The sequence below is a fragment of the Labeo rohita genome, chromosome 25 (genome assembly GCF_022985175.1).
Source record: "Labeo rohita strain BAU-BD-2019 chromosome 25, IGBB_LRoh.1.0, whole genome shotgun sequence".
Classification (NCBI taxonomy): Eukaryota; Metazoa; Chordata; class Actinopteri; order Cypriniformes; family Cyprinidae; genus Labeo; species Labeo rohita.
The window spans coordinates 25,424,017-25,440,246 of NC_066893.1; the positions used below are offsets into that span (position 1 = coordinate 25,424,017).

Consider the following 16,230-nt stretch of genomic DNA (forward strand, 5'->3'; position numbering starts at 1 on the left):
TCCTGCTGGATCTTCGCTCATGCCAAATGTCATCACATGGAATGAGTCTTTTGAAAGTAAAATACTTCCTTTACAAAAATGCTGCAAGTCTTTAGAAGAGATAATACTGGACTCAGACCAGCAGAGGTCAGTGTTACCGTCTTTTACAAGCAAAACTGATCGTGTCTTTTGGCCTGTATGCGAGACAGGGGGTCGATTGGCTCTTTGGTGGTCCTGGCGTTCTCTTACGGGCCGAACTTTTCCTGGGCGTTCGCTCTTGCTGTGGGACATGAATGGGTTTCCAGGGAATGGGATTGACGAAACTCGGAGCTGGATAGTTCACATTGTTATAGTTGCCTGAAAGTGATCAAATTAAGGTTGAATCTCACAGTTCTGAGAGAAATAAATGGTGAAATATAAACCAAGATATTGTGATATAAACTCTCAACAGCAAGAAAAAAAAGCCTGTTTCTGCCACAGAATGAAAAAATAAAAAGGTAATTACAATTTTTACATCTCACAATTCTGATAAAAAAGGCCAAATTCCAAGAAACAAAAAGTTGTAACTGTAATATATAAACTCAGAACTGTGGGATATAAACTCAGAATCGCAAGACATAAACTCAGGATTAAGAGATATAAACTCAGGATTATAAATTTGGGATTGTGAGAAATAAACTTGGGAATGCGAGACATAAATTTGGGATTACGAGATATAAACTCCGAATTGTGAGATATGAACTAAGGATTGTGAGATATAAATTCAGAATTGTGAGATAAACTCAGAATTGAGAGATATAAACTCAGGATTGCAAGCAATAAACTTGGGATTGCGAGATATAAATTATGAATTGTGAGATATAAGCTCGGGTTTGTGAGGTATAAATTCAGAATTTTGCAATATAAACTCACAATTGCAAGATATAAACTTTAGAATTGTAAGATATAAACTCAGAGTTGCAAGAAATAAACTCAAAATTACCAAATATAAACTCAGAATTATCAGATATAAACGCATAATTACAAGAAAGTTAAGCTTATTTGCGGGACAGAAAAAACGTAATTGCAACTTATATCTTGCAATTCAGACTTTTTTCTCGCAATTCTGAAAATAAATGTCAAAACATGAGATATAAAATCAGAATTGTGAGGAAAAAAGTCAGAATGTGAGAAAGTTGCAATAGTGAGAACAAAGTCAAGCTTATTTCTGTCACAGAAAAAAAAAGTAATTGTGGCTGAGTTAATTAAGAACTGTGAGGAAAAAAGTTTGAATTGCAAAACTTGCAATTAGCTTTTTAATTTTTTATTTCTATTTCTAAGCTTCCATACTTAGGGAGCTTTACACATTTTTCAGTGTGTGACACACATACACTACTAGCCAAACGTCTGGATGCACCCGCTCATTCGTGTGACTATTTTGCACATTCTAGAATAAATCTGTTGCTCACTCACCAACTGAGGATGCTGATGATTGTCGGCTCAGTTTTCCTTTTGTTTTCACACCTTCAAGCCATTCTTTAAAGCTTTCCTCTGCCTTTTCTTTGCGTTCCCTCTCTTCCGCTTCTCTTCTGGCTGCCTCTTCCTTTTAAAGAAATACACACCCTCAAGAAGTTCAATAGGAATAAAGCTTTGAAAATTATCCAAGCTACTCTTTTCTGAATGTCTTCCCGTCAGAGAGACACACCTTCTCTTTTAGTATTCTTTCCATTTCTTCTTGCTTTTTCTTTCGCAGCCACTCCTTATATTTCTCATGGGCTTTCTTTTCAATCTCAGCACGTCTTTTCTCCTCTTGAAGCTGTTCTTTACTTTTGTGAAACTCTTTGGACATTCTCTCTTTCTTTTCCTAAGCACAAAAACACATTAATATCGCAAGAAGGGGCTTCAGGAGATCAGACGCCATTTTCAAAACAGCCAGAAAATCTCAGCTTCAATGTTTGTCCTGTGAATTTTGCAGAGATTGTTACCTGTTCTCTTTTCATTTGCAGCCACTCTTGAATTTTGCAGTCACTGACAACTTTCTTTTTCTGCTGTTCTTTTTCCTTCTCTTTCTGTTTTTCCTTCAGAGTGAGCTCCTGAAATAAAGACCTTAATTAATGCATATTTCACCAGGGTTTTTATTATATATTGTAACTACAGTGAAAAATATTGATCTAAATACATTTTCACAAATCGAATAATCAAAGCAAAATAAACAAGAAATTATATTGACTTAAAAAATAAATACAAATATTAAGATTTATTTATTAATGAAATACATTAAAGCACTACTGTTCCAAAGAAGACTGTTATGCATTTGATGAAAAATCAAATGCGCCAAATGCATAACAGTCTTTTTTTGAAAACCAAAAAAAATCTTTGGAACAGTAGTGCTTTAATGTATTTCATTAATAAATAAATCTTAATATTTGTATTTATTTTTTAAGTCAATATAATTTACAGTAAAAACAGAAATATTGTGAAATATTAAAATAATTTAAAATAACTGTTTTCTACGTAAATGTATTTTAAAATATAATTTATTTCCGTGATGCAAAGCTGAATTTTCAACATCATTACTCCAGTCTTCAGTGTCACATGATCCTTCAGAAATAATTCTAATATGCTGATTTGCTGCTCAAGAAATGTTTCTCAGAGTTGTGCTTATTATTTTTGTCATGATTATTTTTTTCCAGAATTCTCTGATGAACAAGAAGTTCTATTTAAAATAGAAATCTTTTGTACCATAATTTTTTTACTGTCAATTTTAATGAACTTTATGCATCCTTGCTAAAAAAAAAAAAAAAAAAAAAAGAGCAAGAATTTATCTATTTAAAAAAAAAAAAGATCAGTAGTGCATACAGAAGCAAAATAAAAACATTAAAATATTAACATTAACATAAAATATCCCCATAAACACTCAGTGCCATGTACCTCCATAGCTTTTTGTTGATTTCTGATACGCTCCTCTTTGGCTTTATCCACAATCCACTGCTCCCAAGCACTCAGGTTGAACTGCATAGCGGACGATCTGTCTTCCAGGCCTGTTGTGTCCACCTTATTCCTGCAAACAAGTCTGATTTTATGACTACAGATGACTGGGACGCTGGTTTGTTCTAGTGCAATTCTATATCTCTTTTCCTTAAACCGCTCACCTTGATGGAGAACCTGGTGCGACGTCTTCACCTAACGTGACGGTGATGTTGTGAACAGGTTGAGGCTGATCTGACTCTGGTTCGTCCTCTGAAAGCTCAAAGCTGTCATGATAAATAGGAGACAGCAGAGAGGACGTCGAGTCTCCTGTGGACTCCAAACTCCTGCTACGCTGCAGGACGCTGCCCAAGCCGCTGGGTCTGGACTTGAGCGGGGTGGAGGTCAGACTTTTGGAGGAAGAAGATGGAAAGGTTGACATCATGAGCAAACCTGAGGACACAGAGAAACGTGTTAAACAACCTGTCGTAGTCCCATGGTACAATGACAGCAATACCACAGTACTTCTATATATCTAAAATAGCATTTACTATTCTGAGGTGCTATTAACAAGGCACCAACAACAATGTAGTAGTATCATTTGGACTGCAGATATTTATGGTTGGATGTTGACATAATGATATGGCAACTAAACTACATTTAAAACAGCGAATGTGAACAAGTTTCTAGAAAACCGAACTGGTGCATTAACTTTCTGTTAACTCGACTCCGGCCTGTATTTAAAATCACAGCTGCGCTTTTCGACTAGCTTTAAACATACAAATACGTTTAAACTGCTAAATTAGTTATATAAGTGTTTAAACAATTTCACTAACTCACCATTTATGTAGTTTAATCGGATAATATACCATTGAGTCGCCTTTGTTTTGCTTGATTTGCTCGAGCCGCTTTCTCTATCAAGTCCCGCCTCCTTTTCTTAAACCCGCCCGCTCAACACGTCAATCAAACCAACCATGAAAAACGATTGGTTGCGCCGCTGTAACCAAGCACGCTAATAACGGAAGCCTGTTTCCTAGCTACAAGGCGTCAGCGTCATAAAACACTGCTTTACTCTTTTTATTTTAATCGATGTTCAGAATAACAACCGTTTAAGATATGAAAAAAGAAATAAAGACAAAAAATAACTAGTATATATAACTAATAACTAATAAATAAATAACTAGATAAAAAAGTTTGTCAAGACAAACTTTAAGTTGGCTTGAGAAAGCCGGACCAGAAACTTTATAAAAGTTTAAGAAGTTTTATAAAGTTTTAAGTTTTTATAATAGTTTTCAGTCTGAAATAGTTTGAAGTTGAAAGTAGTTTCAAAAGGTTAAAGTTTGAGTGCAGTCCACTGATCTATAATAGAGAACTGGATAGCTCATGACGTCATAGAAGTGAAGCCACTGCGCCGCCATATTGCTATTCCCTAGTACTCGCAAACATTCTATTGAATGAATAGGAAATAATACGACTTTAATGAGAAAACATCACCTAACAAGTCAGCGTTTTCATATCTGACGTCTCACTGTACTTTCTCACAACGCAAACGTCCTAAGCATGTAAACGGTTATTGTTTAATGTCGGGAATTCGCTCTGCTTATTAAAAATGAACATCATGAACATGATAAACATCGGATGTTCACCATGTTTACAAATGACAAAATGCTCATTCTAAAAAAACTAAAAGATTTATGCTTTGTATACATATAATTTGCCTTGCACAGTTAATAATTGTTTGTGCTGTTTTGTTATAGTGTTTTTATTCGTAACGTTACAGGCTAAATGCATGTTTCAACAATGATTTCGTTAACATCATTCTGAAGCAGTTATTTAAACGTTTAATTCAGCCTACATAACATTCATGTTGAGATAAATGTTAATAATAAACGTTAATAATGCAAAAATGTTAAATATAACATTTTAAAATGATTTAAATAACTAAAAAGATAAAATGAAAATGAAATTTTAAAAATGAAACTAAAACTGTCAGTTAAGTCACTGATTTTATCACTGAATCATTTATTCAGGAATGAAGCCACTCTCTTTACGAATGGGTAATTGAATCAATGACTCAGATTCGTTTAAAAACGCCTGTTCATTCATAAACGGAACACAGCTGTGTTTGAATAGAGATGCGGCTTAGTAGTGACTTTGTTTCAGACTATTTTTTTTGACGAAAATCAGGTAGTGTTATAGTCAGATAAATGTAATTTAAGGCACTAAATATAATAGAATTTGCGCGATCTTTAAGAGTTTAAAATAGATGTTGCTCACTTAGGGACATTAAAATATGCACATCATAACTTGGAGAAATAACGCTGACTAATTACATTTGGTACGGATTTAAAGACATCAAGCTTTATTTCCAAGATTTTAATTTCAATACAGCATAGAGCAATATAACATGCTTGTATTATTTATTGTATATTCGAATCAATTTTAGATACTAATTCCAGATATATGTTCATGTTTACTATTTCCTGCATAATTCCTTACGTTAAGAAATATATTTTGTGTTTGATCAAAACGTCGGCAAGTGCGCAGCTGACACACCCACCTGAACGATTTCAAAACATTGCTTATCCTGCTCGAAAAGACAATAAACACTCCAGATAAGATTTTAAGTAAAAATTAATTTACATACACATATCATAAAAACTAGTCCTGTGTGACTGATACACTTAAAAGCGGGTGATTTTAGGTCAGCGGTTTCGCTGTGAGTCAATGGTGCTCTCTGTCGGTAGGGAACAATAAGATGGCGGATCGAACACTTCCGGTGGCTTCACTGCCTGACGGCAGTTTAGAACGCAATGAGCGATCCAGTCATATATATAGATCAGTGGTGCAGTCTGTCAGATAGACAGACAGATAGATAGATAGTTAACATGTTAGTATGATTCTAAAACTAGCAACATTACCATTAGCAAGTAGTTAGCATGTTGCTAGTCTGTTTCTAGCATGATTAGCATGTTTTAGCAAGTTGTTAGCACGTTTCTAATGTGCTTAGCATGCTGCTAGCAAGTTTCTATCATGATTAGCGCATTACTAGCATGATTAACAAAAGTTACTAGCATGTTTCTAACATGATTTGCATGTTACTAGCATGTTTCTAGCATGATTGGCAGGTTGCTAGCATGTTTTCTACCATGATTAGTGGGTTGCAAGCATGTTTCTAACATGATTAACATGTTGGTAGCATGATTAGCAAGTTTTTAGCATGTTGCTAGCATGTTTCTAGCATGATTAACGTGTTGCTAGCACGTTTCTAGCATGATTTGCATGTTACTAGCATGATTAGCAAGTTACTAGCGTGTTGTTTGCATGATTCTAGCATGATTAGCAGTTTGCTAGCATGTTTCTAGCATGATTTGCATGTTACTAGCATGTTGTTGGCATTATTAGCAAGTTACTAGCAGGTTGTTAGCATGATTTTAACATGATTAGCAAGTTACTAGCATGTTTCTAGCATGATTAGCAAGCTACTAGCATGACTATTTGCTAGGCTAGTGATAGATAGATAGACAGATGAATTTGAATGAGTTTGAATGGATTGTAAATACAGTACATAGAAGGGAAGTTTGATTGAGTCTCAAAGGATTCTGGGAGTTTTGACAGTTGGAATTTGAAAAGTGTTGCTCATTTGAACATTCCGTCAATGTAAGTCTATGGGATTTTTCCCAATTTTAATCGTCATTTTTAGGAAAATCATAAGTCCGATCAGTTAGAAAAGACATAGCAACTAACTTAAGATCAGTCTGAAGATCTGGGCTGAGTTTGGAGTTTGTAGAGTTAAAGCTCTAGGACGAGTTAGTGTCGACAGATTTAGTCTCAGAAGAAAATAGCATATCAGTAAATTGGCTTTCTCAAGCCAACTTAATAACACTTATTAAAATGAATTTTATAAGAATCACAAACGATATCGCTTTACTAGACAAGAATGAGAACAAAATGGAGAATTTTGCTACATTTTCTCCTGAGAAAGCTCCAGTAATCTCATGTTTCTCCTCTAGACAAGATGAATTGATCTGAGCTGCTCTCCACATGCATTTTATAGCTCTGTAGTCTTACTGTATGTCAACTACTGACTCCCAAGATGGTTGAGAGAAATTTAATAGTTCAATAAGACATAAATGAGATCTCTATTAAATCATCTGAGCTATAAAAACATAGTCTCGGAAGGAAATACGAGACGGACACTTAGTGTGTGCATCAAATGCAGCAACATCAGAGTTATGTTGTTTTCACATCACTGAAAAAAAACTGGTGTGGGATTTCGTTTGAAGCAATTTTCACTCAGAAATTGATTGTGTGTTTCACAATTAATTACAAAGAAATGGCAAATAACAACAAATTAAAATTTTGATGTATACGGACGTGAATCTGTATTGTAAAACGTACTGCAATAATCAATAAACTAGATGAGTAAAATTTGAGAACAAACTTTAAGTTGGCTTGAGAAGGAAGCAGCTAGCATGATTTAACACATTGCTTACATGATTTAACATGTTGTTAACATGTTTTAGCATGATTAGGGTATTGCTTGTATTTTTATAGGCTGATTACAATGTTGTTGGCATGATTAGCATGTTGTTATCATAATTTGCAAGTTACTAGAATGTTGTTAGCATGATTAACCTGATTAGCATGTTGATAGCATGTTTCCCACATGATTAGCATGTTACTAGCATGTTTTTAACATGGCTAACATGTTACTAGCTTGTTAACATGTTTCTAGCATGATTAGCAAAGTTGCTAGCGTGTTTCTAGCATGTATCTGGCATGATTAACAAGTTGCCAACATGTTTCTGGCATTATTAACAAGTTATTAGCATGATTACTATTTTACTAGCATGTTGCTAGCATGTTTCTAACATGATTAGCAAGTTATTAACATGTTAGCATGTTTCTAGTATGATTCGCATGTAACTAGCACGTCGCTAGCATGATTAGCACGTTACTAGCATATTGTTAGCATGTTTTTAGTATGATTAGCATGTAACTAGCACATTGCTAGCATGATTACCAAGTTACTAGCATGTTGTTAGCATGATTAGCATGTTACTAGCATGTTGCTAGCATGATTAACATGTTACTAGCATGTTGCTAACATGATTAGCAAGTTACTAGCATGCTGCAAGCTGATTAGCATGTTGTTAGCATGTTACTAACATGATTAGCATGTTACTAGCATTTTGTTAGCATGTTTTTAACATAATTAGCATGATTAGCATGTTACTAGAACATTGCTAGCATGTTTCTAACATGATTAGCATGTTACTAGCATGTTGTTAGCATGATTAGCAAATTACTAGCATGTTGCTAGCATGATTTAGCTAGATAGATAGATTAGAAATATTAGAGTGGAAGCTTAAATGAGTCTAAATGGATTAGAAATAGTGCATAGAAGGGAAGCTTGATTGAGTCTCAGGGGATTCTGGGAGTTTAAGTTTGAATTTTGTCAGTTGGAGTTTGAATAGTGTTGCTCATCTGAACATTTGTCAATGTAAGTCTATGGGATTTTTGGTGGTTTTTAAAGTCTGGTTTACGAAAACCGTAAGCCGGATCAGTTAGAAAAGATACAGCACACCGAGTCAGACCAGTCTGAAGGTCTGGACCGAGTTTGGTGGTTGTAGCTTGAAAGCTGTAAGAGGAGGTAGATACTGAAATTTGGCTCAGAAGAAGAATAATAATAATAATCTTAAATAGTAGATCAGTAAATTGGCTTTCTCAAGCAAACTTAATTAGTAGTAAGAACACAGTTCAGTTGAATAAGTTTTACCCTCTTTAACTTTTTTGTTATGCTGTTTTTTTTTCATTTGCTTCTCTCATTTGCTCTTTTTACACTGACTATCACTCTACATAGACTAATACAATCAGATACACCAATAATTTATCAGATACAATAATAATCTTTTGATTCAGAACAGAAGTTCAGAGTGCGAATCATGCGTGCAATGATTTGTGAATCCGGTTTGAAGTTCCGATCTAAAAACGATTCACGAACCTGCTAAGAAGTTCTGTTCTAAACTAAATGATTCACGACACATGCTCCTGAGTTCCGATCTAAATCAAATGATTCACGAACCCGCTCCAACGTTCTTGATCTAAATCAAATGATTTGTGATATGTGCTTCGAAGTCCAGATTATGGGTTGCATTTCATTATTCGGGTCAGGACTACAGAGCGCGAATCAATTGATTTAGATTGGAATTTCAGAACCATTTGTGAATCTTTTGATTTAGATCAGGACTTCGGAGTGGGTTCGCAAAACTTTTGATTCAGAACAGAAGTTCGGAGTGCGAATCATGCGCGAAATGATTTGTGAATTCGGTTTGAAGTTCCGATCTAAAAACGATTCACAAACCTGCTAAGAAGTTCTGTTCTAAACTAAATGATTCACAACACATGTTCCTGAGTTCCGATCTAAATCAAATGATTCACGAACCCGCTCCAATGTTCTTGATCTAAATCAAAAGATTTGTGACATGTGCTTCGAAGTCCAGATTATGGGTTGCATTTCATTATTCGGGTCAGGACTACAGAGCGCGAATCAATTGATTTAGATTGGAATTTCAGAACCATTTGTGAATCTTTTGATTCAGATCGGGACTTCAGAGCAGGTTCGCAAATCTTTTGATTCAGAACAGATGTTTGGAGTGCAAATTGCAAATCAGTTGATTGAGATCAGAACTTCACAGCGGGTTCATGAATCTTTCGATCCAGATCGCGAGCGGGTTTGCAAATCATTTGATTTAGATTGGAACTTTGGAACCATTTGTGAATCTTTTGATTCAGAGCGTGTTGCGAATCTTTTGATTCAGATCGGAACTTCGGAGTGGGTTCGCAAAACTTTTGATTCAGAACAGAAGTTTGGAGTGCAAATTGCAAATCATTTGATTCAGATCAGGACTCTGAAGCGCGCATCACAAATCAGTTGATTGAGATCAGAACTTAAGAGCGGGTTCATGAATCTTTCGATCCAGATCGGGAGCGGGTTTGCAAATCATTTGATTTAGATCGGAACTTCGGAGCGCGTACCATGAATCATTTGATTTAGATTGTAATTTTTTAGAGGGTTCGTGAATCTTTTTTTAGAACGGAACTACAAGACGGATTCACAAACCGCGTTTTGAAGTCTGGATTATGGGTCATGAATCATTATTCAGGTTGGGACTACAGAACGCAAATCATTTGATTTTGATCGGAACTTTGGAACCTTTGGGAATCTTTTGATTCGGATCAGAACTTCGGAGCGCGTATAGCAAATCTTTTGATTTAGATTGGGACTTCGGTGACTTCAAGTGGGGGAAAAAAAACTTTGTTCACATTTAACTTTCACTTATGTGTGTATTTTGTCAAATATAATAGTACACCCTGAACTATTTGGCCCTTTTAAGATCCCTAGACAACATTTTTGTATTCATTTCTTTTCTAAAATGTAAAAGCTGCTTTTATTTGATTAATTAAATAGTATAAATGTGAAATTATCGACTTTAAATATTATCTAAATTTAATCAGTGTCCTTTTTGTCTTTGCTCTGATCTGGTACCAAGACATGTGTGAGTGTCCGTCCACCTCAAGACCAGCAGATGGCAGTCTAGTCATTAGCTGCACAGTTGATTATAAAAAATCCAATACATTTAAAAAAAAAAAAAAAACTTACAATACTGCAATATTTCAATATACTCCTGAAGGCAGTGTAAAATGATTTCTGTGCTCTGGCTACCACTGATATTAAAATCTCCATGCATGTTTATCATATTCTTTTGTTTCCCAAAAGTTATTGTAATATTCTGTTCTTTATTCTATTCTTTTCTCTCTGGTAATTCTGGATACATTATGACAGATGTGGAACACAAAACTGATTTAGAGAGAGGGGGGGCTGGCCTCGCACCTTTATATAACAACAATCTAATTGTTCCCAGAAGGTCAAACTCTGATACTCTCCAATTTTAAAATGTATTCAATCTTAATAATCTCAACATAATCAGCTCATATTTGTCGTCAAAACGGGATTAACTAGCAACCCACTTAGTCTAATTCTGCCTGAGGTGTCTGTTTATCCATTAACTTAATTATTTTTGAAAGCGTCACTCTAAGAGTCACAAATGAGTATTCAACACTTTACCTCATACCTTCTGCATTGTCTAGAGTCTGTATGATAGTTTTATGATGGTAATGGTACTTTGATAATATATTATATATTATAATATATATATTAAAGAAGACTGGGGCTAGTTGTCACACATGAAAAGTTTATTTTACTCACTATAAGGTCTTGAGTCCAAAGTCTGAATTGAATTGCCATTATGGTCTCAGGGTATTTTTCATAAAAGCCAGGCTGGGGTAGATTGTCACAGGAGAGTCAAACTGTATATAGTAATTGTAATATTTACACTACCAGTCAAAAGAAGTCTCTCCTGCTCACCAAGCATGCATTTATTTGATCCTAAGTACAGCAAAAACAGAAAAAATAAAATATTTTTACTATCTAAAACAAAATAATATATATTTTCAAATGTAATTTATTGGTGTGATTTCAAAGCTGAATTTTTAGCATCATTACTCCAGTCACATGGTCCTTCAGAAATCATTCTAATATTCTGATTTGCTGCTCAAAAAAATATTATTATTATTATTATTATTATGTTGAAAACTGAGTAAAATAGAAAGTTCAGAAGAACAGCATTTTAGATTTGAGCAAGCATATTAGAATAATTTCTGAAGGATCACGTGAAACTGATTATCGCAGTAATGATGCTGAAAATTTAGATTTGATAACAGAAATAAATTACATTTTAAAATATATTCAAACAGAAAGCAGTTATTTTAAATGCTAAAAATATTTCAAATTATTGCTGCTTTTGCTGTACTTTGGATCAAACAAATACAGGTTTGGTGAGCAGAAGAGACTTCTTTAAAAAAAAAAAAAAAATTAAAGATCTTTTTAACTTTTGACTGGTAGTGTATAGCACTAACTATGTTTATGGTAATTTTAGTTTTATAAGCTATAATATTTATTTTTTTAAAATTGAATTTTATATATAAATATTTTATTTACGTTTCTGACGGCCAAAATGATGGTTTGACGGTAATTCCACCATTTATTTTACGTGTTCAATTTATTTTTATTTATTTATTTTAGTAGTCAGGTTTGTTTTCGTACCGAAGGGGACTTTAAATAAATCTATTTAAAAATGTTAATATATTAAAAATAATAAAAAATATTTAAAATGTAAAGAAATGTATCCAAATGAGAAAAAGATGTGACAACTAGCCACGGTCTTTCCTATCATAGTCATGAATTATTTCCATATTCATGGCCTGTGTTATTAATATACACGCCAATGTAGCAGCGATTTCGATTAATACTACAGTAATACCATGGTACGTGCCCAAAAACGTCACAAGGTCGTGGTATTTTATGTGAAATTGCAGTGATTATTTAAGAGCTCGCGTTGCGTTCTAGCTCATCGCGTCGCGTCCGCGTCCCTCCTGCGCAAATCCCGGGTTGCTGGTTGCCATGGTTTCCCGCATCACATGCGCGGCTTTCCTGTATCCAGCAGCGCAAAAAAAGAGAAAGATGCCAGCTCTTGAATTCCCTGCCATTTTTACGCCCGCAAATTAGAGGACACGGTCGGACACGAGAAGAAACAGACGCAGATGGTGGAATAGTGAGAAATCCGTCGCGTTCCCTCTGACGCGTTTGCGGGTCATTCTTCTCAGCTGACGCGGCGAAACGGGACCGACTGTTGTACGCGCAAGATCGGGCCGAATTTTGCGCACATTTCACCGTCAGGAAATGAGTATAGAAATCCCCGAGGGCTTGACGGAGCTTCTGCAGAGCTTTACCGTGGAGGTCCTGAGGAACCAGCCGGGGGATCTGCTGGAGTTCGCCCTGCAGTACTTCACGCGTCTCAAGGAGAACGAGACCCGCGGCGGCGCGTTCGGCAATGAGCACAATTCGGCTGCGAGAGCGGGGAAAGCCGTCAACTTCATCGAGGAGGCCATGCAGATCGACTCCGAAAACGGAGAGGAAGAGGATGACGATGAAGAATTCGTAGGTAAGGCATTCGTGCGTGCGTTCTTCCTTCATTCATTGCGAGGACGCTGCGTCCATCGCATCGCTTAGATCACCGCTCGTGCAGACATCCTTCATACTGGATGCACAACAGTGCATGTTCTAACGCCTCAAAACACTGATCTTTTGTTCAGTGGTAATGCATGATCACATCCCATTTTTTCCTTCAAAAACGAGTGGTCAGCTCACTGCAGGCGAGGACTGAAACAAAAGACCAGGCTTAATTGGCTTTAAATTACATTTTGTTGTTGCACTTCCCGTTTTTATCATCTAAACGTTCTAATCTAATTGCTGTTCTGATGGAAGACCTGTTTATATTCATAAAAATGATAGCAGGCCCTAATGATTAGAGGCCTTTTCCTGTATTGTTTTTCGCATGCAAATGCTTTGTATTTCCATGAGGATGCGATGATGATGTGTGTCATTCAGAGGGGAGTATCAATTCTGAGGCAAACGTTTAGATTTTGCTCAGGCTGAAAGATGCTTCCTGGTTGAAATCGGATCCATCTAGGCCATTACTGTGGCATCTTGGATTAAATATTTTATAGGCATTCATTTTTTAGCTTGATTGTAATGCACCATGAGTAATTTTTCTTTCTTTCCTTTCAGCTCCAGTTATCAACAGATTCGTCCGGAGAGCTTCTGGTAAGTTTTGTCAATTTCCAGTAAGTGCATATACAAGCCAGTTTCAGCAATGCGATTATGAACTCCTATTTTAAGTCTTAAACTAAAACAAAACTAGATTTATATTCCTGCTTATATACTAGCAATTTATTGTTGAACTTGATTTGGTGGACAGAGATAATTAAAGGAACAGTTTACCCAAAAAATGAAAATTTGCTGAAAACGTGCTTACCCTCAGGCCATCCATGATGTAGATGAGTTTATTTCTTCATCAGATTTGGAGAAATGTAGCATTACATCACTTGCTCACCAATGGAAGTGAATGGGTGCCGTCAGAATGAGAGTCCAAACAGCTCATAAAAACATCCAGTCCATCAGATTTTGTTAGGTGAAAAGCTGCATATTTTTAAAAAACAAATCCATCATTATGACGTTTTAACCTTAAATTGACGCTTCTGGCCTAAATATGACTCTGTAATCCATAATATCACTGTCTCCAGAGAAAAAGTCTTCTTGTTTGAATGTACTCACCCTCAGGACATCCAAGATGTAGATGAGTTTGTTTCTTCATCAGATTTGGAGAAATGTGGCAATACATTACTTGCTCACCAATGGATGTGAATGGGTGCCGTCAGAATGAGAGTCTAAACAGCTGATAAAAACATCACAATACTCCACAAGTAATCCATACCACTCCTGTCCATCATTTAACATTTTGTGAGGTGAAAAGCTGCATGTTTGTAAGAAACAAATCCATCATTAAGACATTTTAACTTTAAATTGTCGCTTCTGGCCAAAATACGACCCCGTAATCCACAATATCGCTCTCTCCAGTAAAAAAGTCTTCTTGTTCGAATGTACTTACCCTCAGGCCATCCATGATGTAGATGAGTTTGTTTTGTCATCAGATTTAGAGAAATGTAGCATTACATCACTTACTCACCAATGGATGTGAATGGGTGCCGTCAGAATGAGAGTACAAACAGCTGATAAAAACATCACAATAATCCACACCACTTCAGTCCATCAGTTAACATCTTGTAAGTTGAAAAGCTGTGTGTTTGTAAAAAACAAATCCATCATTAAAACGTTTTAACTTTTAATTGTCGCTTCTGGCCAAATATGACTCCGTAATCCATAATATGGCTTTTTCCAGTGGAAAATTCATCTTGTTTGAATGTACTCACCCTCAGGCCATCCAAGATGTGGATGAGTTTTTTCTTAAGATTTGGAAAAATGTAGCATTACATTAATGGAAGTGAATGGGTGCCGTCAGAATGAGAGTCCAAACAGCTGATAAAAACATCACAATAATCCACAAGTAATCTACACCACTCCAGTCCAGCAATTAACTTCTTGTTAGGTGAAAAGCTGTGTGTTTGTAAGAAAAAAAATCCATCATTAAAATGTTTTAACTTTAAATCGTCGCTTCTCACCAAAATATGACTCTAATCCACAATATGGCTTTTTCCAGTGAAAAAGTCATCTTGTTTGAATGTACTCACCCTCAGGCCATCCAAGATGTAGATGAGTTTGTTTCTTCATCAGATTTGGAGAAATGTAGCATTACACATTACTTGCTCACCAATGCAAGTGAATGGGTGCTGTCAGAATGAAAGTCTAAACATCTGATAAAAACATCACAATAATCTACATGCTATGACTTTTTCACTGGAGAAAGTGATATTATGGATTACAGAGTCATATTTTGTCCAGATGCAACTGTTAAAATGTCTTAATGATAAATTTGTTTCTTACAAACACACAGCTTTTCACATAATAAGATGTTAATTGATGGACTGGAGTGGTGTGGATTACTTGTGGATTATTGTGATGTTTTTAATCAGAAGTTGGACTCTCATTCTGACGGCACCCATTCGCATCCATTGGTGAGCAAGTGTATGAAATGCTATACTTCTCCAAATCTGATGAAGAAACAAACTCATCTACATCTTGGGTGGCCTAAAAATGATTTTGAGCAAAAAAAAAAGCCATTTTTTTGGGTGAACCGTTCAAGTAGTTTGCTTAAGGTATCAATCCAGCTCTGTTTTATCTCCTTGCATTTGTGGTCGAAATGCCTTTTGTCTTGTTAACATACCATTTACTCCTTTACTGCTCTCACTGAGCGAAAAAGAGAGCTAATGGTTTAATTGGCTAATGGAAGATCAGCTTTGTTTGCAGAACTAAAGTGTTTTAGATGCTGTGAAGTTCTGCCTCCCGCGGATTGCTATAAACCACAAGTGAGGACGGATGGAGGGATTTTAATGTGTTGTGCTGACAGACCAGACTCAAATAGGAAATGAAGTCTGGTTGTAATGGAGAAAAGTAGAAGTTTGGTGGTCAATTAAAAAGAAATGTATTTATAGTGTCAGGAAGAGGAACATATTCAGTGCTTATATTGATGTGATAGATACAGATAGATAGATAAATCATCCTCACATACTGTATATCTGTCAGGCACCTTATTGTAATGGAAAAAGGCTTCTATAAAACTCAAAGTGTTAAACGTCGTTCCCCATCTGGTTTATTTCATGTCAGGTTTGAACTCTGTGACTGAAAACAGCTCAGATCAGACCAGATGTGATGAAGAATGACGT

General features: G+C 35.7%; 2 protein-coding genes across 3 annotated transcripts in view; one reads left to right on the forward strand and one right to left on the reverse strand.

The window, feature by feature from the left end:
* On the reverse strand, nucleotides 1-14,310 carry ccdc34 (coiled-coil domain containing 34). 2 transcript variants are annotated; one of them, XM_051098935.1, is made up of 8 exons: nucleotides 14,165-14,310; nucleotides 13,866-14,029; nucleotides 3,111-3,378; nucleotides 2,890-3,019; nucleotides 1,944-2,051; nucleotides 1,664-1,822; nucleotides 1,432-1,561; nucleotides 1-336 (listed from the first exon to the last, which is right to left on the reverse strand). In XM_051098935.1, exons 3-8 carry the CDS (start codon nucleotides 3,368-3,370, stop codon nucleotides 134-136), a joined length of 990 nt encoding a protein of 329 aa, XP_050954892.1. In that variant the 5' UTR covers nucleotides 3,371-3,378; nucleotides 13,866-14,029; nucleotides 14,165-14,310; the 3' UTR covers nucleotides 1-133. The 2 variants fall into 2 exon arrangements, with proteins under 2 accessions (XP_050954892.1, XP_050954891.1); XM_051098934.1 differs by having other exon boundaries at nucleotides 2,890-3,031.
* The window catches only part of LOC127156196 (cAMP-dependent protein kinase type II-beta regulatory subunit), a 19,051-nt gene continuing 15,224 nt past the window's right edge, over nucleotides 12,404-16,230 (forward strand). The window contains exons 1-2 of the mRNA XM_051098933.1: nucleotides 12,404-12,992; nucleotides 13,619-13,654. Of these exons, the coding sequence (XP_050954890.1) occupies nucleotides 12,731-12,992; nucleotides 13,619-13,654 (298 nt within the window). The 5' untranslated portion in view covers nucleotides 12,404-12,730. The remainder of the gene's footprint in view (nucleotides 12,993-13,618; nucleotides 13,655-16,230) is intronic.

Bases quoted from the DNA above. Each gene is read 5' to 3' on its own strand.
- ccdc34 (XM_051098934.1), bottom strand. From the start codon at position 3,370: ATGATGTCAACCTTTCCATCTTCTTCCTCCAAAAGTCTGACCTCCACC. The intron at 3,032-3,110 runs GTGAGCGGTTTA...TCATAAAATCAG, and splicing joins GCACCAGGTTCTCCATCAAG to ACTTGTTTGCAGGAATAAGG. The intron at 1,823-1,943 runs GTAACAATCTCT...TTTTGTGCTTAG, and splicing joins TGCAAATGAAAAGAGAACAG to GAAAAGAAAGAGAGAATGTC.